Here is a 21,053-nt window from a genome sequence, read left to right as displayed (position 1 = left end):
AACAACGGAGCCTCCTGTGGCCTCGGGAGTAAACGTATGTCTTTCCTGCCAATTCAGCCTACTACCTCGGCTCTCCGTCTGGTAAAGGGCTTGGTCAAGCTTCAGGATGTCTGATGGGCCAGAGACCCACAGAAGCCCTGCATGTCCCTCTTTGTTAAAAAGAAGACAGTTTTAAGAAAGAAACTATAATGCGAATACTTTATTATCAACGAGTGACTGGTATTAGCTTTTTGTCTGGGCATTAATATTTCAAAAACCATACACCAAACCCAGGCTTTTCCACCTAGCTCTGCTGTATCATTTTCTTAGAAAGAAAGAAAGAAAGAAGAGGGAGAAGGAAAAGAAAGAAAATATATCTGTATTGAAAGAATTATAAGCCAAAGTGCGTCTTTCTTGTTTTGTCCATATACACACATTGCACCATACATAAATAATTACATTGTAAAAATGACTCCATAATTACAAGTATAATATATATTTCCATATAATATATAAAACTTTATATTAAATCTAGGTAGATGATATTTGGGGGATTTGTCCGTGGGGGCTGTGTCTCTGGGCACTGCCCCCCCTGGCCGGGGGTGGGGTCGGTGGGGTGGGGGCGGGGGCGGATGGCGGTGCTGCCTGGGCGGCTGCCGCTATCTGTGGTTGTTGAGCAGGATCTCCAGCCAGCAGGGACAGGAGGTGATGAACTGCCGGGAGTAGCAGGGACCCCAGCCCTTAGCGAAGCTGATACGGACGCTGTTGGGATCATAGGGGCCATCGGCGGCGTCGGGCTCGGGCCCCTGCTGGAGCAGGCCAGAGCGCTCGAAGTCGAACACCTTGATGGAGTAGCCAGGCGGCACCTTGCGCACGACGAGGGCGCGGCCGCCGGGCGCATCCAGCGTCGGGGAGTTGACGAAGATGGGGTGCTCGCCGCGATTGTAGGCCCACACGCCGTCGGGCTCCTTGCTGAGCAGGATGCCGAAGCCGATCTTGCTGCGCGTGCGCCGCACCGACTCGCTGCGCTGTTCCAGGTTGAGCTGGCCCAGGCAGAAGCCGCTGCCCTGAGGTAGGTCGTAGAAGATGCTGACGGCCTGGTCGTACACCGCGTAGAGGCGGCCCACACGCGTCCGGTGCTCCCAGTATGCCACGCTGCACCAGTGGCTCGGCTTGGTGGCATCCGGAGACATGCTGGCGTCTGTGGGGCAAGCAGAGGGCACGGGGTGTTATTTAGGGTAGGGAGTCCGGCGGCAGCCCCATGCCCACTGCTCTCCTGTGTGGGCAGCCTCTCAGATTCTAAAGCCCGGTAACACCTGCTCTTTCTCATGAGCACACAGCTCTGAAAAGCAGGTGGACACCCATGACTGCCTAGCCAGGTGACAAGTTCCCACACAGGCCCTGGTTGGAGATTTTCAACAGAGTGAGAATTCTGCTGGAGGCCCCAAGAGGACATAGCAAGGCACTTGATGGCTCCTATTCTTCAAAAGACACCGATGGAAGTCCAACTACAGCTGAGAGGGGAAAACACCACCAACCAACTTCATTCAGAGCCTGAGTGAGGTCAGCTCCGCCTCTCGGCTCAGCCCCACCTAGAAGCCCCAGAGCAGCAGGGTGAGAGGCCCCCTGACAGCATCCTCTTCTGTGCTAGGTAGGAGGCCCGCCTAGCTACCTAGCAGGAAACTGTCTGCCTGAGGGGCCTCCTGTAGGCTGCCAGCTCTGCTGTGGCCTTGGCCTGGGCACAGCTCCAAAGGGTGTGCCCCTCACCCTATGTCAGGTCCCAGCCACAGGTCCCCGGGCCAGCTCCTGCAGACGTATCGTTTTCCCTCAGTCTCCATCCAGGGCCCTCATGGCTCTAGCTGACTGGCCCTACTCCTGCCCTCACTGATCTGCCCCTTAGCCAGTGGGCAGACAACTCTGTCCTGGGGTGGGTGACCAAGCTGTGGACGCTAGGCCAATCCCAGCAGGTGGGCAGTCAGGAATACCCAAGCCATCCATCCATCTGGCACTGGCTGGGGGTTCCCAAGCACCACCCCAGCTTGGCCATAAACCTCTAGCGCCAACCTTCTCACCAAGCAAAAGAAGCTATGCCTGGAGAACACTGAGCAACAGGACAGGCAACAGGCATCCCTATGTGCTTTCCACAAGCCAGGCAGCCTCCTGCAAGACAGCGGTGGTCCACCTCTGTTATCGCTGCATTTCACACATGCAGAAACTGAGGCCCAGGGACGTGCCCTAACTGGTCAAGGGTACACACTAGTGAATGCTGTAGCCAGTGTCAGTGCCAGGCATCCTCTAGAGGGGAGTGCAGGCCTCCCCTTAAGCCCATGCACTGAGCAAGGCCCTCCCCTTCCCCAACAGTGTCCCCTTCTATAACCACGACTGTTTTCAAGGTCCATAGGTCCTAGAGGTGCTTGCCCACGAGCCTGTGTGTCAACCCTACCCTGCAGACACAGGGCTCCCTGCACAGTGTCACCAAGGGAGGGGTTGGTTACTGCTGTCCCCCTTTCACAGATAGGACTCAGAATCAGCCACCTCGTTGTAAAAGGGAAAGAAGCAGTTTCACAGTCAGAGAGTGTGTGTGTTGGGGGCGGGGTGGTAAGGGTAATGGGACTACAGGGGAGGGGTGACTTCCTCTCTCCCAGCTCCCATAAGGCTTTCAATCCAAGACCAGGTGAAACTTCCTGTCCCTCTCCTCCCACCGGCCGAGCCAAATGCCCCCTCATCATCTATACACCCCCCCATTCAAGATCTGCGTCCCTGGCCTTACCCCAGTGCTCCTCACAGGGACGGGAGTCTGTGTCTGGGGACACAGAGCTGCCCTGGGCTCCGCCGGCCCCAGCTGTCTGGCTCAAGGACATGGCCTGGGCCAGGCCTCACCTCCTGCAGCCTCTTTGGTTGAGCAGACTAGGTAACACCTCATCAGGCCTGGGCTCTTGGCCAAGTCTTCCAAATTCCAGGAGATGGACTGCCGCCTCGGAAAAGCCCTCACTGACCACTCCCCGCTGTAGCAGTTACAGGCTTAAATGCAGTCCCTTCCTTGACCTGAGCAGGTGTCCGTTCCCGCTGCTGGTCAGTGCCCCTGGCTAGGCTAGACCCTCACACAGGAAGGAGTGGGTCTCAGTCTTCTCTGTGTCTGTCCCAAGGCTGCTTGTATCCCCAGGGTGCTCTTGCTAGGCACTAAAAGGGAGGAGGAAGGAAATAAAATATATCTCCAGTGCTGGCACACTGTCCTCACCCCCACCCCACCCCCATCGGAATCTTGCCCAGCAGCGGGAACGGACAACCTCAGGCCCAAGGGGATGGTAGGCGAGGACTCAGGCCTCAGGTCTGATCCAAGAATAAGCCAGCAGGCAAGCCTCCCCACCCCCAGAGCATGATGACCTCGGGGTCTCAGGGCTCCAGAACTCGAGGGGCCCCCTGACAGCATCTCAGGGAGCCCCAGCACTTTGGGCTTTCACTGTTTAACCAAAGGGCTGGGAGTGTCACAGGGTTACCACTGCTTTACTCTCTCGTGACATTAAAATCCCCGAGACCGTCTCCTACTGCTGGCACAAAAGGAAGTGCAAACTAACACTAATGAAATTACACAAGGTACAATTTGATAGTAAAAGAAATCAGATTTAAAGCTAACACATTTAGATCAGCAATTTTCAACCAGCGTGCCACAAGAATTTTTAAAACATGCAAGACCTGACTATTTAGTCTGGGGCGCTGAGCTTTCTTCTCTTAGATTGTCAAGTGAAAGTGTGACACCAGCCAACACAACAGCTGTCTGGTGTGAGTGCCCTGTCTTGAAGTATAAATACAGGGTCCAGCACAAATAACACCCCCCCTTTTTATTACACCCGAATCTTTTATACAAAGTCATGAGCATGTAATTCTGTAACATAACAATGTCACACTCAAGCAGGCCATATGACATTTTAGGTGAAATGTTCAAATTGCTGTCCATCTTGTGTGGGACATTCACGTACCCTAACAACCACCCTCAATGGCGTTGCTTCTGCCAGACCCTGTACACAGGTCGTATAATGTAGCTGCAGCGTAGCAGTCACGTTGCATAATAAGGTTGCGTCTGGGTCCTTAACTCTTGGTAACAGAAACCATTATATACAAGTGTAGACACCTGATTTTTTTAAAAGGCATTTTGGAGCAAAAAGGGTAGGTACTTTTTTGGGTAAATCAATCAAAATTATACACATGTGTTTGTCAGATGGGCAAAAAATTTTATTTTTTGGTGTGCTGCAGAATTTTAGTAGTTTATGTGTGCCACAAGATGAAAAAGGTTGAAAATCTCTACGCTCAGATTGTAAGAAATTTTCTTTTCTTTCTTTCTTTTTTAGAGAGAGGAAGGGAGAGAGAATGAAAGGGAGAGAAACATCAATGTGTGGCTGCCTCTCAAGTGCCCCCCACTGGGGGGACCTGGCCTGCAACCAAGGCATGTGCCCTGACTGGGAATCGAACCAGTGACCCTTTGATTTGCAGGCCAGCACTCAACCACTGAGCCACACCAGCCACAGCTAGGTTATAAGAAATTTTCTTCTTTCTTTCATCATGGACCAATGAAAACTTAGTCCTGAGACTGGTCTAGGTGAACCACTGATTGAGTCCAATGTCCCTGTGCCCTACAGATGCACCCCGGAGGCACAGAGTGACCCATCCAAAGACATACAGCAGTATGTGGCAGAACAGGGACCAGAACTTGAGATCCCACATTTCTAACCTAATGCTTGTCTCATGATCTAAATACAGGTTTCAGAATTGAGACAGACCTAAGGTTGTCACTATTGACTAAATGTGTGGCTGTGGACAAGTCGATGAATGTCCCCAAGCCTCAATCTCCCCATTTGGAAAATAGGCTTATTCATAATTGAGTGTTTCGCTCACGTAGTTTATCTCAAGGTTTTCTGGAAACTCCCTGCAGCAGATCAATTAGGTGTAGAACGAAGCACCTGTCTGTCTATTGGCCCCAGCATTGGCCTGACCCTTCAGAGACCAGGGCTCCCTAGGGGAGTTGGGGGTCATGACCCAGGGTCACTGTCATAAGAAGTTACAATAGGACAGTGGATGGCGAGGCTCTTAGCAAACTGCAAAGGACTTTACATACATTTAGCTGCTCGCCTGGTACCTGAGGAAAAAGACATTCAGTAAGCAAACGAATAAAGCCATGAATACTAACTGAATGTCTACAACAAGGACCAGTGTGGCTGTGGCACTATTTCACTCCTCACCTATGTACGTGTGTGTACGAAGTGCCCGACACTAGCAGATGCGCTGCCTGTGAATGAGAAGGCAGGTGCCCCAAGCCCAGGTCCCTTCTGCACGTCTCACAGTTGCCGAGCCCCTGGGATCACCAGGACCCCTCCCATTTGCAGCCTGCGCTGCCGCTCTGGGTGCAGGGGCAGTCTCTCGCGGAAGATCTTTTTCTTCTCATGGTTTCAAGGCTGTGGTCCCGCCATCAGCCTAATTAGGAACCAGCTCCTTAATTGCAAATAAATGCTGGGGAGTCAGACCCGAGTGAACAACATCAAAGATGACCGCGCTCTGACCGAAACTCCTGCGTACTACCCCCCACTCAGGGCCTGGCCTAGTTCCCAGCCAGACTCTGGGTCTCGCTGGGACGGCTCCGGGGAGAGGAGGGGGCAGGGGAGCAGAAGTGGAGGCACAGTCTGGCGCTGATCTAGCAGCAGCCCTGGAGTCAGGTGTCCTGCCTCCTGGCTCTAATCAAGCAGCTCACCTCCCTTCTCCTGGCCTCAGTCTTCCCATTGCAACACCGAGCTCTAAGTTCCTGTGCCTTAGTGAACACTCACAGCACCTCTACTCATCATCACCCACTCTCGGAAAGCGGCCCAGATGTCCGACAGGAAATTGCTGTCACAGACTGAATGTTTGTGTCCCTTCAAATTCGTGTGAGAATCCTAAGCCCTGATGCGATGGCATCTGGAGAGGTGGGCCTTTGGGAGGTCCCGAGGCAGAGCCCTTGTGAATGGGATTAGTGCCCTTATGGAAGAGATGCTGAAGAGCTCCCTAACCCTCCCGGAACGGAGGAACAGCAAGGAGACACCATCTATGAACTAGAATGGGCTCTCATTAGACACCAAATCTGCTGGCACCTTGATCTTGGTTTTTCCAGTCTCCAGAACTATGAGAAATAAATGTATCGCTTAAGCCACCCAGCCTATGGTATTTTGTTATAGCTGCCCAAATGGCCTAAGGGAATGAATAAACAAAAATAAGGTATATCTCTGGCATAAAAAAAAAAGACACATAGATCAATGCAACAGAAGAGAGAGCCTAGAAATAAACCCACACCTGTATACATGGTCGATTAATAGATGACAAAGGAGGCAAGGACAGACGATGGGGTAAAGACAGCCTCTTCAATAAATGGTGCCGGGCAAATCGAACGGATACATGCAAACAAATACTCAAAACGGATTAAAGACTTAAATATACAACTCAAAACCATAAATCGAAACCACAAAACTCCTAGAAGAAAACATAAGCAGTAAAATCTCTGACACTTCTCTTAGCAATATTTTTTCTGATATAGCTCCTTGGGTATAGGAAACAAAAGAAAAAATAAAGGGACTACAATAAACTAAAAAGTTTGCCCAGTAAAGGAAACCATCAACAACATGAAAAGACAACCTACTAAGTGGAAGGAGATATTTCTCAATAATATATCAGATAAGGGGTTAATATCCAAAATTTATAAAGAACTCATAAAACCGGCGGAGGACCTGGACAGATGCTTCTCCAAAGAGGACATATGGAAAGTCAACAGACATATGAAAAGATGGTCAACATCACTAGCCAGCAGAGATGCAAATTAAAACCACAATGAGGTATCACCTCACACTGGTCAGAATGGCCATCATCCATAAATCAACAAACAAGTGCTGGCAGGGATGTGGAGAAATGGGAACCCCTGTGCACTGGTGGGAATCCAGACTGGTGCAACCACTGTGGAAAACAGTATGGAGTTCCCTCAAAAAACTGAAATTGGAGCTGCCGTATGACCCAGTGACTCCACTTCTGGGAGTATACTGGAAAAAATCTGAAACACTAATTCAAAAGAATATATCCACCCCTATGTTAATTGCAGTGTTATCTACAATAGCCAAGATATGGAATTAGCCCAATAGATGAGTGGATACAAAGTTGTGGCACATACCTATAATGTAACATTGCTCATACAAAAGAATGAAATCTTACCATTTGCAACAGCATGAATGGACCCAGAGGGTATTATGCTAAGTGAAATGAGTCAGACAAAGACAAATACCATACAATTTCACTGTATGTGGGATCTAAAGAACAAAGCAAATAAACAACATAGAAACAGACACAGAGATCAGACTGATGGGTGTCGGAGGGAAGAGGGGTTGGGAGGACGGGTGGAAAAGGTGAAGGGATTAGTACAAATGGGCGGTGACAAAACAGTCACAGGGATGTCGAGTTCAGCACAGGGAACACAGGTGACAACGCTGTGATAACTAAGTCTGGCGGTGGGCACGTGAAGTACCGAGGGACCACTTTTTAAAGTATATGGTTGTCCAACCACTGTGCTGCTTGTACACCTGAAATTAACACAAAATAATATTAAATGTAAACTGTAGTAATTGAAAAATAAAATTTTAAAAGCCAAAAATAACTTTTAAAAACCAATGAAATCTTTTTTAAAAAGGTACATCCATACAATGGAACACTACTCACTAATAAAAAGGGACAAACTACTGAAACATACAACACGCACTCAAGGAAGGTGCTGCTTGTTCACATTTACAGGAAATTCTCAAGCAGATAACACTAATCTATGATGACGGAGATGAGAACGGGGACTACCTCCGTGGAGCGGGGAGGACAGGGAAGGAGTGGACATGTTCCACGTTCAGACTGGTGCCATGGGAACTCAGGTGTACACACCGTCAAAAGTCCTGATCTATACACACTTAACAGCTGTGGATTTCACTGTAAACATGAGGCCCTGAAAGAATTAAAATGAAAAAAGCAGGACTGTGCTGCCAAGCCAGCTCCAGTCCCGAAGTGGCCTCAGCAGGGCTCTGTGGTGGCCCAGGGGACAGCCCCTGTGTTTCCAGGCCAGCTGGAGGTGGCCTGGCTTCCTGGTGGTGCCCACATTCCTGCCACCAGAGGGAGGTGGGTGCCTGGGGTGGGCTGGAGGAGGCAGGCCCACAATAGGCCCTCCCCTCTCCCCTGAACTGGAGCAGCCTCTGCAATGGTTGGCAGTCCTTCCTCTTGGCCCCTCCGCCCAGGGAGGGTGCTGTGAGCCCAACATGTAATTTGGAGGGGGTGCTGGGGTACCAAGGGGCCAACCACAGTCTGGGGAAGGCGGGGAGAGAAAGCCCAAGAAATCCTTTAGCTTCTTCGAATCAGCAGTTTTCTGTCAAAACAAAGGGCAGCAGCGTTCCCATGTGCTCCCCCGTGGGCTGCACGCTCCGAAAGCCCGAGCACACGCCGTGCAGCTCGTTTTCCTTGTGCTTTCCCCCTTTCCACGTGGCCACGCCGCCCTGGACTCGGCCATGCTGTGGAGGGAACCTAAGATGTGCCCAGACCAAAAGTCTCTGAATCCCTCAGACTCTCAGGGAGCTAGACGAAAAGGCCCAGAGCATTTGCAGGAGGCCAGAGTCCTCTTGGTCCCCAGGGTCCTGGCTACCCCCCATCCCAGAGTCCTCTGTGTTCAAAGCCTTTGCTGCTACTTCACATACAACTTGGGCCACGGCAGCCTCCCTGCCTCTCCCAGGGCTGGATGGAAAGGGTCAGCCCAGTCATACCTCAGTGAGCAGGAAGCAAGGGCAGACCCACACCCTGCCAAGAGGTGGGAAGGGAGACTCAGAGACAGGCCCAGAGAGGTTAAGTGACTTGCCCTGGGTCACCCAGCAAGTTGGTGGCAGAGCTGGAGGAGCCCAGGGCTGGCTTTTCCAATCCCCTTTTCACAAGCCACGCTGGAGCCTCTGGGCCTCCTGGAAAATGCCTTTCTTCTGTCCCATGTCATGCCTGTGGCTTCAAGTTCCAGTCCAACCGGCAGCTTTTTCATCTGCGGCTCCCAGGCCTGGGAATAATTACATGGCCCTGCATCTGGTTAACCTAACACCCCCTTAAAAGCCCTGTTTGCCCATTAGATAAGTAGTTTTTGTTATCAAACTTACGGGGGAAAAAAGGAGTTTCCACTTAACCTTCCTTTGTCATTTTAAGCTGCAGAAATGGCTTTAGGTTTTGCAGCAAGTCCAGAGATGCAGCATTAATTAAAGGCTCTTTTTTTTCTTTGTTAAGGGAGGGGGCAGCAGCCTTTACCCACTGGGCTCAGGCAGTAAAAGCAGAGAAGGAATGTGCACGGGCCATGTTAATGGTCGACAGCTTAGACCAAGCCTCTCTGCTGAACGCGTTCCAAAAGTAGGGCCCAGCTGACAGGAGTTTCCTCTTATTTGCTCCCACCCACCCCTCCCCACCCCCACCCCCCACCTCAGCGCCAGCACCTTTGGCTCCTAGAGGAAGCCAAGCTTCCAAGAGGAAGTTCCTAATCGGTCATTACATCACAGGCAGTCTGGCCACCCTTGCCGCCTGCACAAGGTCCATCTTGGGGACTCTGTCGGCTGCTGGTCACTTGGCTCTAAGGACTGTGCTTACCAGACAGATGGACCAGCCGCAGACTGCTGGTAGCCGGGCTTATCCCAAGCCAGAGAGTAAACAAGTGCAAAAGGAGAATGACAGCAGTCAGAGAAAGGAGACCAGGAAAGATACAATGTGGCCAACACCCACCACTTTGCACATACAAAACCTGGGGCTCAGAGAGGTGAAGTGACTTCCCAAGGTCACAGCAGAATCAGCCCTAAGGCTAGGACCGATCAGCTGTCTCCTGCATGGGGCTGGATTAAGAGCATGGGTCCAGGAGCAAAACTGCCTGCACATGCACCTCAGCTCTGCCACCCACCCACTGTGAAATCTTGCTCAACTGACTACACCCCCTCCCTGGGCCTCAGTTTCCTAATCTGTGAAATGGGGATGCAATCAGTGCTTACTTCACAGGGCTGCTGGGATTAATTTCAAATGTGTCTAATAATGCCTGATTCAAAATAAGCACTCCAAGGGTAACAGCTACTATTATTTTTACTAATACTGAAACCATCGTACAGTCTCTTACCTCTATATATTATTTGTATAAATTATTTACTAGATTAATTCAGCCTCTATAGTTTCATGAGGGTATTCATATTAGGTAATAATACCTGCAAACATAAGATGTGCCAAAGGAGTTGAGAACCAGGGGGAATCATAATAGTAGTAGTGGTAGTAGTGATGATAAAACAAAACAGCCAATACTAGTAGTAGTAGTAACAATAATAAACCAGCTCACATAATGAACTTTTACCAAATACCAGGCAGAGTATGGAGCACTTTAAATGCATCATCTCCACACACCATTAATACTCTGTCATTCCCATTTTAAGGTGAAGGAGCTGAGGCCCGAAATTCACAGAGAACATCCACAGTCCTCACCCAGGACATTGCAAAGCTGGAGTTTGAACTCATGTCTCTCCAGGCTGAGAGACCGGGGATTTGCATTACTCCTGTGGATGCAACCTGTGGGCACAAAGCCCCAGAGGGCTGCAGGGTAAGGGCACAAAGATGATCACCCAGCTACGCCCACTCACGCAGGCACACAGAGGCTCTATAAAGAATCAGCATTAAAAATGGTCCTCAATGGCAATGTGGCAGTGCTGTGATCTTGGGACGCGGCTGGTGCCAGGTGCTCTGTGTTCTTCATTGGGTCTCCCTTCTGAACTCTCCAAGACCAGAGGTGGAATCTTCCCCAGTCTGAGGACAGACCCCACATCAGAGGCCAGCCAGAGTGCAGTGTGGGAACCCCCACAGGCTGGCCTGGTTCTGAGCCCTCCCCCTCCCCACCAGGCCCTTTGTGCTCCCTCTGCTATTCTGGGGAGTCTTCAGAGCCCCCAGCCCAGAGGGGTTTAGGAGGGATATGGGTGTAGGGCTAGTCAGTGGGCACCCAGAGGGGCAGTGGCTGGCCCCCCAGGGAGAGGCCTGCTGAGCCCCGCAGGAAGGCCTCCCCTTGGGCCTTGGTGCCCTGACCCTGACCTGCTCAGCCCTGTGTCTCCAGGGGAACAGAATGGCAGCCGGAGCCGAGGTGGGTAAGGTTTCCCTTCTTTTATCTTGTGCAGTATTCAAACAAGTTCTGAAAAGATGAACTCCTCTTGCAACCTGACATAAAACAAGCTTTAGCCCAGGCCCTAATACAAAGACCTTCCAGCATCTCTTCCACAGACAGCTTCCTCAGGACTTACTGCTCTGGGGAGCAGGGGGACCCGCCGGAGGAAGAGGTCTGGGGTCCCACTTCCGTCAGCATCCACCTTGTCCTGGTGCCCTGGCAGGACTGTCCCAGGTTCCCTGGGCCCGGGGAGTAGTGGCTTTTCTCCCCAGGCCTCGGTGCTTCCAGCTTAACACTCTGCAGGCAGTGCCACCCTGAGGCCGCCGTCCCGCTGCTGTCCCCCAGCAGAGCTGAGGGGTCAGACCCCACAGCAAACCTCTTGCAGGGAGCAGAGTTAGGGGAGAATTCTGGTTCCAGTGCCCAGGGAGGGAAACAAGGTGCTGAGTATCTCTGAGGGAAGAAGAGACGGTGATAAGCCGCCTGTAAAATCAGCCCATGTTTTTGAGAAGGAACCAGTTTCAGCGACAGAAAGCTCTGAACTTTGTTCCCATTCCAAGTCCTCTTTTGTTTTATCACAAAGTCAGACTCAGTATGTTTGTTTGTTTTCTTACCCGGAGAACCACCCCTGAACCCCGCCCTAGAAGTGGGAAAGCCTGGCTGGTCCTATGGGCCCTGGAAAGATTTAAAATAACACTATGGGTGCGAGACAATAAAGCTGGGTACCCCGGTCCCCAGCAAAGAGGTGGCAATCGCGAGGAGGGAGGGAAGGAGGGAGGGAAGGAAGGAGGGAGGGGGCCCCAGACCCTCCCCGCCTGCAGGGTGTGCAGGGCTTGCCGCAGAATTCCTCCCTTCTTCTGAGTTCTCAGCTGAGTCTGGGTTTTCATCTCGGGCTTTCAGTGCCAAAGTTCACTGATCCAGCCCAGCTCTGACTTCCCCGTTGACTCTGGGACCACAGAGAACAAAACCGGCCCTTTGGGGGTTCAGATGGGGACAGCCTGGGCACATGTCAGAGGCACAGGGATGCGGGTCTGTGGCAGACGGCAATGCTGTGCTTCAGGGAACGTTTCTGCCCCGCAGGTCCCCAGAATTAGGAGAATTCAGGCTCCTCCTTTTTTTTTTTTTTTTTTTTTCCCCAAATACGATTTGAGTTTTATTAGCAAACCTCCTGTCTCAGAGTTCCACTTTGGACCCACGATAAAGCCATAAAAGCAGAGTACTTCCAAATGCCCTCCATCAGCCTGTCTCAACTCTGAAGGCCAAGAACCCACCACTGTAGTGCACAAACATCCCAGGGGATGACCAGGGGGGCCCCCATAGCCCAGGCCCCTCAAATCCCTGGCATCACCATCTCCTGCTGTTGGAGTCCCCTGGCTATCTGTGCCTTTAATACCCAACTCAGTGTATACTTTGTCCACCCCACTCTCTTGTGACCTGTAAAGCTCCCTGAGGCCACAGGCAGCAGAGAGGTGGCTTGGTGCAAATCCCACCAGCTGTTACTATGGGCAAGCCATTGCACCTTTGAGTGCCAGGACCAGCTACTAATTTGGGGGGCCCAGGGCAACAGGGCTCCTTGTTCAAAAATCACCCAGAACCCCAATGGTGAAAGCAGAGCCCCGAACTGAGCGGAGGCCCCTCAGAGCACGGGTCTGAGAGGCACATGCTGCACGCCTGTGGGGCCAGCCCTGCCTGGCGCTGGTATCCTCCGGCTCCCCACCTCGCTCAGAGCGGAGGGAGGGATTAGTCAAGGACCTCAAACAGGAACTGGCACTCAAAGAATATGAGGTTCCTCCCCTGCGCTCCAATGTTTCCAGAGTCTTGCTCGACTGGCAACACCCCAATGTCACCTCCTTTGACAAGCCTCCCCCCCCCGCGCCCCGCCGCCCAAGTCCAGGGGTCTGAATCCCCTCCGTGATACTCTCAGTGATGCTGCCACCGGAGGGGGTGCACTCTGCCCCACCCACCTGTGACCAGGCTGGCCTGAGATGAGGCCGCACTCCTCTCTACCCCTGCTCCCCGGGACCTGGAGCTGTGCCGCCTGACAAGGGCGCTCTCAACAACGGGGTGCTCCATTCGAGAGCTGGAGGGGCAGCTGAGAAACCATCAGATTTTCCCTGTGTCTGAAAAAAGGCACAGCAGCAGCACTGTTGCCACCCAGCAGGTGACACCACTGACGCTCAGAGGCCAGGACACTGAGGCAGGGATGGAGAGGCAACGCCCCTACTTGCTGAGCCTCATGATGCAACCTGGCCAGTGGGATACTCTGTGAGCTCACTGTGTGCAAGGCTTGTTTCAGTGGCTCAAAAGTCAATCAATCAATCAATCAATCAGTCAGTCACCTAAAGCCCACAGTCATCTCAGCTGGCAATGGGGGTGGACTGAGTTTCCCTGGATTGCTAGGTCTACAAGGGTGAAAGGAACAGAAAGGATGGCTCCGAACGGAAAAGCCAAAGACTGCTGTGGTGGCGGCTTTCTTGTTCGCAAGGTTCTCAGAAAACAGCTTCATCGCACACCAGCCTGTTGTTTACCGAAGAGACAGTATCATGTGACCTTTGCAAGTCAAATACTCCCGCCTTATTTACATTAAAGATGCGCTTTGGGATAAACACCCCCAAATTAAAGTCCCAGAGGTCAGGGCTTTTAATTTTAAAATAATCCTTGCATTAAATCATGTCCTTTAAAATATCCTTTAATAACACAAAGGTACGTAATCCATGCCTCTCTAGTGAATGCGGGGTCCTCCACAGTGGATTCTTTTAAAGGGAGGGTTGCATAGATTATTTTCGTGTTATTTCTTGAACACCCAGGAGTGCTTTATAATGATTGAAAAGCTAATATTGACTGGAGAGATCATTAAGCCACAATTAAATACTAATATTTGCTGTAAAGAAGGTAGTAACATGAGATTTAAATGTTCCCTGCAAAACTGTTGCAAAATGACCCACGGGCTTGGCAGAGGCTCACCCCTGTGACCCAGCCTCCTGTCTGCAGCTGTGCTACCGTGCACAGTGGAAGTGGCTAACGCCACTCGGCTCTGTCCTCGCCCAGGTTCCAGGATGCCCGAGAAGGGGTGGCTTCTTTGATTTGGGGAGGGAGGTGCAGAGGAGGGAGCCGGTCAGTCCGTCACTTCCACCAGGCTGACAGGTGAATGCAGCCCCACAGCCTCGGGCCTCACCCCCGAGTCCAGGACCGGTTTCCAAAGCAGAAGGAGGCCAAGCTGGCTTCCCATAGCCCCTGTAGCCCAAGCCAAGAAGATGGCCCAATCCCCATCAATGGCGATGGTGGGGTGTCATTTTTAACGGTAGAGGATTTTCTAACCCCCCAAGTCCATTCATAAATGACCCTGCTCTAGGCTATGGCACATAAAGCTCAGAGAGCTTCGCTGACTGCACTGAGGTCCACAGGGTTAACGAGAAAGGAAGAGCAGGGCTCACCGTCTTGAGGTAGAAGGTGCCCACCTCTTACACCAGCACCGCCTCCCCCCAAGCATCTTGGGAAGATGAGCCATCACCTCAGAAGAGTCTCACATCCCTCCCAGTAATTCCTCAGCCTGAGTCTGGGCACACGCTGCACGACTCAAGTCCAGGCAGCATCAACGCGAGACCGATGGTCACAATGGTCAGTGGTGCTTCTCATTCGTCTTCTATCCCCCAGGCCAACTTTCCGGCCAAGAGGGGCACATGGCTTGTTTTCCATGATCTGGTTAATGATCCTTGATTTCTTCTAGAAAAGACAAGGACCCAGGGAGAACCCAACTGATAGCAAAGCCCAAGTGCCTGCTAGAATGGCCTCCCCCTCTGTAGGGCTGTTGCAGCCACACGGCCCTGTGTGATAGGGGGAAGCGGGTGTCTTTCCTGATTCACTGGGAAGTCTAAAGGGCCCTTGGGAATGGGGGCTGAAGAATCTCGGGTTGAATAAGTCTACCTAGAAAGCGACACCTGGCATGTGTGGGCCTAGCAAACATTAGCAGAGGTCAGCTAAGTAATGACCCTGTTTAGAGCTGCTGCAGCCACCCTTGCCAGTCATCCCATGGAACTCCAGCTGCTATGGAGCCCCAACTATCCAGACACCCCATGTCATTTAACCCTGAGGACAATCCTAGGAGGCAAGTATAATTTTACAGAGGAGGAAATGAAGGTTCAGAGAGATTAAGCTCCTTACCCAAGGTCACATAGCCAACTGGGCAGAATTTGAACCCAGGGCCGCCACACTCCACAGCCACTATCCCCTCCGTTCCTCCTTGCAGAGCGTGCCCAGGTAGCCTGTCCCTAGTTCCAACAGGCAGTCAGTGCAGCCACTCTCCCATGGGTGTGACTCGCACCTCCTCCATGGAGGCTGGCGCCTGCCATGTGCCCCCCACTCCTTCCTCCTCCCTTCCCCGTGGGCACTGCAGGCCGACTGTCTGCATTCCTGGAGCACATGCCCAACTTGGGCCCACTAAGGAGGATCCCAAGTAATTCAGCCCATAAATTACAGCCATTGTGAATTTCCCTTTTAGCCACAGGCAAAGTCAAACTTTTCCTTCCCCCGCTGTAGTTAACCACTTTGTTCACTGTATCTCTCACAGCTCTCCTGGCTGGGGGCCAGCTCTCAATTATTAATTAATCTGGGAGGCACAGGTTGCATTCCTGGCCACCTAACCACTTCCTCCTCAGTGCGGGGGGGTTGGGGGGGATGCGGGCCCTTTCAGTTATATCAAGCATCTCACAACATCCCAGCCTTATCTTGTGGCCCTAGCTGTGAGAACGGACACTTAAAACCATCTTAAAATAACAGCAGACAAACCCAAGCACCCAGAAGCCTCCTCTCCCAACTCCATCCTACAGCACCAATCCAACTGGCAGGCCACTATCATCCTAAAACCAAGACATGCTTTGATTTCTGGAAGTTGGTGGAATGGGGATACGCTCCCCTAACCCTGCAGGCTGCTGTCTGTGTGTGTGGTGTGCAGAGGAAGGGGGTCCTGGTAACGCCCTTCCCTCTGGTAATCCTCACCAGCCAGACAGGGAGACACTGACAACAAAGCCACGAGGCAATCCCGAGGCCGGCCTGGGGAAACTGCCGCCTCTAACTCAATGGATGGAGAAAATGACAGGCAGCTGGGCGAGCGGAGGGCAGGAGAGGCCACGGCTGAGTTCGGGTTTATGAAAGCCGTTCAGGCGCCTTGCAGGGTGGTTAGGAAAAGGACGGCAGTGTGAGCGTCTCTGTCTGGGGCTAGGCCTTTGGGAGGCCTTTACATGGACAAACAGCCCCAAGGAGACCAACCCTGAGTGGCACGTAGCCCCCATGACAGTGAGATCCAATTGTGAAATCGGAGCACAATTTTCCTGACATCAGTGCTGAGCCCCTGGGCAGAGCAGGATCTCAATTCCTAATTAGAAGTAAGGCTGAATGGCTGACGCCAGTGCTAGCTGGATGAGCATCGAAGGTGAGACATAACCCCCGTGTAGGACCAAAGGGAGAGAAGGAATGCATCAGATCACCAACAAGGATGAAATTTGCTGGTGCTGGAAATTGCCAGAGGATCCTCCACCTCTCCTCTTTCTTCCACTGGCTCCACACACAGCCCACTGTACGCAGACCTCACCTGGAGTGTCCACTGAGCCAGCCAGCCAAGCCCGGGGGACTCGGACCCCTAGGGAGAAATCTTCTAAATCTCAGGCTTTTATCTAGCCCACAGAATGTCTGCTTCTGATCTGATAAGACAAATGACTTGTGCCCCAAGTCTTCACATAACACTGACACTGTGGGGAGGAATGGACATTCTGGCTTCCCTCACCCTGAGCACTGAGGCTTCTGGGTAAAGCACACACACTGCCAATATAAATTATGGTACACATTCAATAAAGTACTATTAATTAGGACTCATAAATCCAGAGTTTGTAAGAATTCCAAAAGCAGCTGGGCTGAAGTTAAAAAAAAGTTTTGATAAACAAATGCAAAATATAAATAAGGTTCAGGAGAACTGTTTACCCTACTAGCACTGTGTACACAAATGGCACACCAATTACAAGTCGCTCTTATCTGTTCCCTAAAGCAGATCTCCAAATGACCTCGAACAGGAAACGTTATCCAGTTAGCATCACAGTCTGTGATATATGCGAATCACAAGGCTCGGTTTCTTAGACAGGATTCTTCCCCATCACCCACCCGATTCGCCAGAATTGGTGAGGAGTCACTGAGTTGTCAATGTTCCCTTTCAGTGTATCTGGAAAGGCTACCACCTGGATGGCTGAGCCTCCAGTGTTCCCAGAGCCTCCAAGCCCTTCAGTGGCCACCCAGGAAAGAGTGGCTCCAGCATACCAACATGCCACCCACTTATCTCCACACCCACCTTAAAGCAGCAGCATTTCCTGGGGCATTTGGCCCAGGCACCCAGCCAACTGGGGTATATCCACGTGACAGCCCCCTCAGGTGCCAACTGCAGTAGATGAAGCAAGGACATTTATGGCCTCCCTGGTGATTTACAAATTAGCCAGGCCTCCTGTTTTCTCCCAGAAAGAAAGTCACACATACAGCTCCAGGGAGGGGCAGGCAAGGTGAGAGGCCCGCAGATAAGCCTGTGCAGTGTGGGATGGCAGAAAGGGGCCCTGGGTGAGTCAATCGAAGACGGTGTGCTGGTCCTGGCCTGCGAGGGACAGACTGCGAGGCCCCAGAGAGGCGGGCAGTGGGCCAAGCTGGAAATATCGAGGGCCGCTCCAGCTTGAGGAGAAGGCCTGCCAAGTCGGGGAGGCGGCACTGATGGGGGAATGGCAGGTTCCGGCCAGGCAGGTCCCCAAGGCCACCGAGTCAGGAGCAACCGCCTGTGTCTGTGGGCACGTGGGGGCTGGAGCCATGCCAGGGAGACCCAGAGCCGCCAGTCTCCTCGGGGTGCCTCTGTCCTGGTGCTACCCCAAAGCCCGCCAGCTAAGGGCCCCTGAGGAAGGCAGAACCCCTCCAAGTGGCACTGACCTTGGGCAGGAAGTCAAGCCCAGCCTCCAGACCGGATTATTCTCCCTCCACCTTTCATCTCCCAGTTTTAGAGGTGCTCGACAGAGCCCACCAACACTGCTGCCCACTCCGGGCCTGCTGTACCTGCCCCTGTGGGAATTTCAGGCATCCTCTGGATCACCAAGTCCCACTGGGTGGTAGAATCAGCCACAGAAGGGCTCCCCAGGCTAGCAGGGGCCCCTCGGCTGTGTCTCTGGGGGAAGACTCATCTTGTGAGGCAGGGAAGCCAGGTATCCCGGTGGATGCATTTTCTCCCTCCTCTGCCAACTCATCTGGGCCTCAAAGAGTGCTGTCAGGTAAGCCCAACAAAAGCGCTGGGGCTGGGGCTGGCCACCAACGTGTATCCTGCCACCAGACAAACGTTCTGTCACAGACACCCTGGGTTTTGTAGCTGACCCACAGTTTAGTCCAAAGGACCTGTGCCATGCACATGGAATCTGAGCATCCGCTTGGTTCAGCCCCCTCCCTCCTCATGGCCTCTACCATAAAACAGGCACACCAACTCACTTAGTTATAAGGACCCACCAAAAACCACATCCCAGCAGGTTGTTCTTGTCAGAGTCTGACCCTCTCTACCTTCCTGGAGCACCCCCTCCTGAACACTCCGACCCAGCCACAGCAGACCCAGCCCCAGCAGCCACCCCGCCCAGGCCTCGAACACGCTGGAGCTCCACCCTCAAACCCTGGAAGCAAATTCCCTGAAGGGAAAGAGTGGGTAGGATGTTTTCAAGAACCACTCATTGTGGGTTTGGGGTCCGGCCAACAGAAGAGCCACTGACATGCGAGAAGAACATTTGCTTAGGAGGCACCTCTCTTGTACTCACTAAATGCCTACTGTGTGCTAAGCACCTCGGAAACGAGGAGATAGAAGGTAGAGGGAGAAAGTGGCCTGAAAGCTGGGCCTGACTCCCTGCCCAAGATTAGTGCCACTTGAAAGGACTCTGCCTTCCTCAGGGGCCCTTAGGCTGGCAGGCATCGGGGTAGCGCCAGGACAGAGGCACCCCGGGGAGACTGGCGGCTCTGGGTCTCCCCGGCATGGCTCCAGCCCCCTCGTGCCCACAGGCTTCCTGGAGGAATTTAATCCTGTGGCGAGGGAAATGCTGGAGGCTGAAGTCAGGAGAAACTAACGGAGGGAGATGTCAAAGGAAATCAGAGAGACTTTTGTTTTTATAAACATCATTCCTTCTGGTCAGTTCCAAATTATTTAGTGGGCTATACACACATATTTTCTCCCTCAAACCAAAATCATCCTCCCTGAGACTTCCAGTCTGAGGGGAATACAGGAAACAGCATAAATACTCTCTGCAGCTGGCCTATAGGAGGTGAGCACCAGCTCGGGCCTGCAGCAGACTTCAAGCTCGTGGGAAGCCTCACTCCTTATGAGTTATGAGGGTCACTCCCTACTCCCCATTCAAAACCAACTCTGCCACCTGGGGAATCCACCTAGCCACCCACCACCCAGAGGGTCATGTGAATGTCTTGGAGCTGAGGGTAAGAGGGGCATGCTACTCTTGGATTGGTGGAAACTCTGAAAATTACAGGGTGTCGTGGAACACACTAACAGCAACATCGTGTTTATTTTCAGGAGAAACTGAGGGCAATGGAAAGGATTCTTGGGGAGTTGCTAAATGTCAGGGCCAGAGAGCATTCTGCCCAACCTCCTGCCTGTATAGAAAAGGAAACCGAGGCCCAGAGAGCAGAAGTCACCCGCCAGAGCGCGGGCAACAGGGCCAGGCCTCATGCCTGGGGCTTCTATCTCTGAGGAACGACTTGGTCCTTAACACCTCTGGGCTCAAGGAGCAAATCATCCTGATGAGTCCAACAACATGAAATACTTTTGCAAAAGGGTCTGTTTGTTTGTTCTTGTGGGTAGCAGGGAGAGAGTCCTTCCTCCATCGCTGTCGGAACAGCTCCCCGCCTCTGCCTAAGAAGTGACCCGCCCCGGCTGGCCGGCACCACCGTAGACTCTCAGGCAAAGGATGTGCGTTGCAAAAATGGGGCAAAGTTTCCTATTCTGAAGATAACATTGTAAGACACAGGAAGTCTGCAAGCAGAGCCTGCATTTCCAGAAGGTCTCTGCACACCCATTCGCAACCACTTCCATTGTACAGGGTTTCTAGAGATTTGAGGCTGGGGGATGGGGAGGGAGAGGCGGGGACATGCTGGAAAGGGGTGGCAGCCACAGCTCAGGTGAGAGTCCAGAGAGGGCCTGTCAGTGCCCCCAGCTCCCTGGGTCTCTCTGAGGCTGGGCCTCTTCAAGAAAGATAAAAGGGTTAAAAGAGCTAGTGATTGCCCTACTTTAGGCCCTTCAGTCCAGATTCCCAGGCCCCGCCCCTGGAGATTCTGATTCATGGGTCCTGGGTGGAGCCCAGGAATCTCTGTTTTTAACAAGATTTAAGAGGCCCGTTTTCTGGCTCTGATATGTTACCATCCCACTAGTGGAGGGTTCAACAGCCTGGCATGTTAGCGAGAGAGCTGGCTTCCTCGAGGGATAAATGACAGGGGCAGGAAGGAGACCAAACCAAATCGACTTTCTAGAATGAGACGGATGTGGCGGCCCCAACACCAGGCTGGGGGACCGGCGGGGAAGGCGACACTCTGGAGCCACCACGGATGGCTCTGACGTCAGAGTGTGTTTGAGGACAGACCCTTGAGACAGTGTGCACCTCTGTGTGGGATTTGGAACCAAGGACTTCAGTTCAAATTCCACCTCTGCCACTTTCTAACTGTGTGTCTGGGACAAAGGCCATAGCTCCTCTGGGCCTCAGGTCCTCCATCTGTGGAACGGGACCCAAAGCAGCCCTGACAAAGCATCGTTGGACAGGGACTGATGTGCTGATGGCTGACATGCCCTGCAAGCTCACCACTTGTCAGGCACATCTAGTTCCCACAATGACCC

The 21,053-nt window shown here is 52.4% G+C and overlaps 1 protein-coding gene across 1 annotated transcript in view; it reads right to left on the bottom strand.

Moving 5' to 3' along the window:
• Nucleotides 1-313: 313 nt before the first annotated feature.
• The window catches only part of SMAD6 (SMAD family member 6), a 76,591-nt gene continuing 55,851 nt past the window's right edge, over nt 314-21,053 (bottom strand). Inside the window, exon 4 of the mRNA XM_045823776.1 lies at nt 314-1,180. Within this exon, the coding sequence (XP_045679732.1) occupies nt 639-1,180 (542 nt within the window). The 3' untranslated portion in view covers nt 314-638. The remainder of the gene's footprint in view (nt 1,181-21,053) is intronic.

This window comes from Phyllostomus hastatus, unplaced genomic scaffold (assembly GCF_019186645.2).
Source record: "Phyllostomus hastatus isolate PE091 unplaced genomic scaffold, TTU_PhHast_1.1 phas_scaffold_501, whole genome shotgun sequence".
NCBI lineage: Eukaryota > Metazoa > Chordata > Mammalia > Chiroptera > Phyllostomidae > Phyllostomus > Phyllostomus hastatus.
The sequence above is the reverse complement of the archived record's forward strand: the minus strand, read 5'-3'. Positions and strand labels throughout refer to the sequence as shown.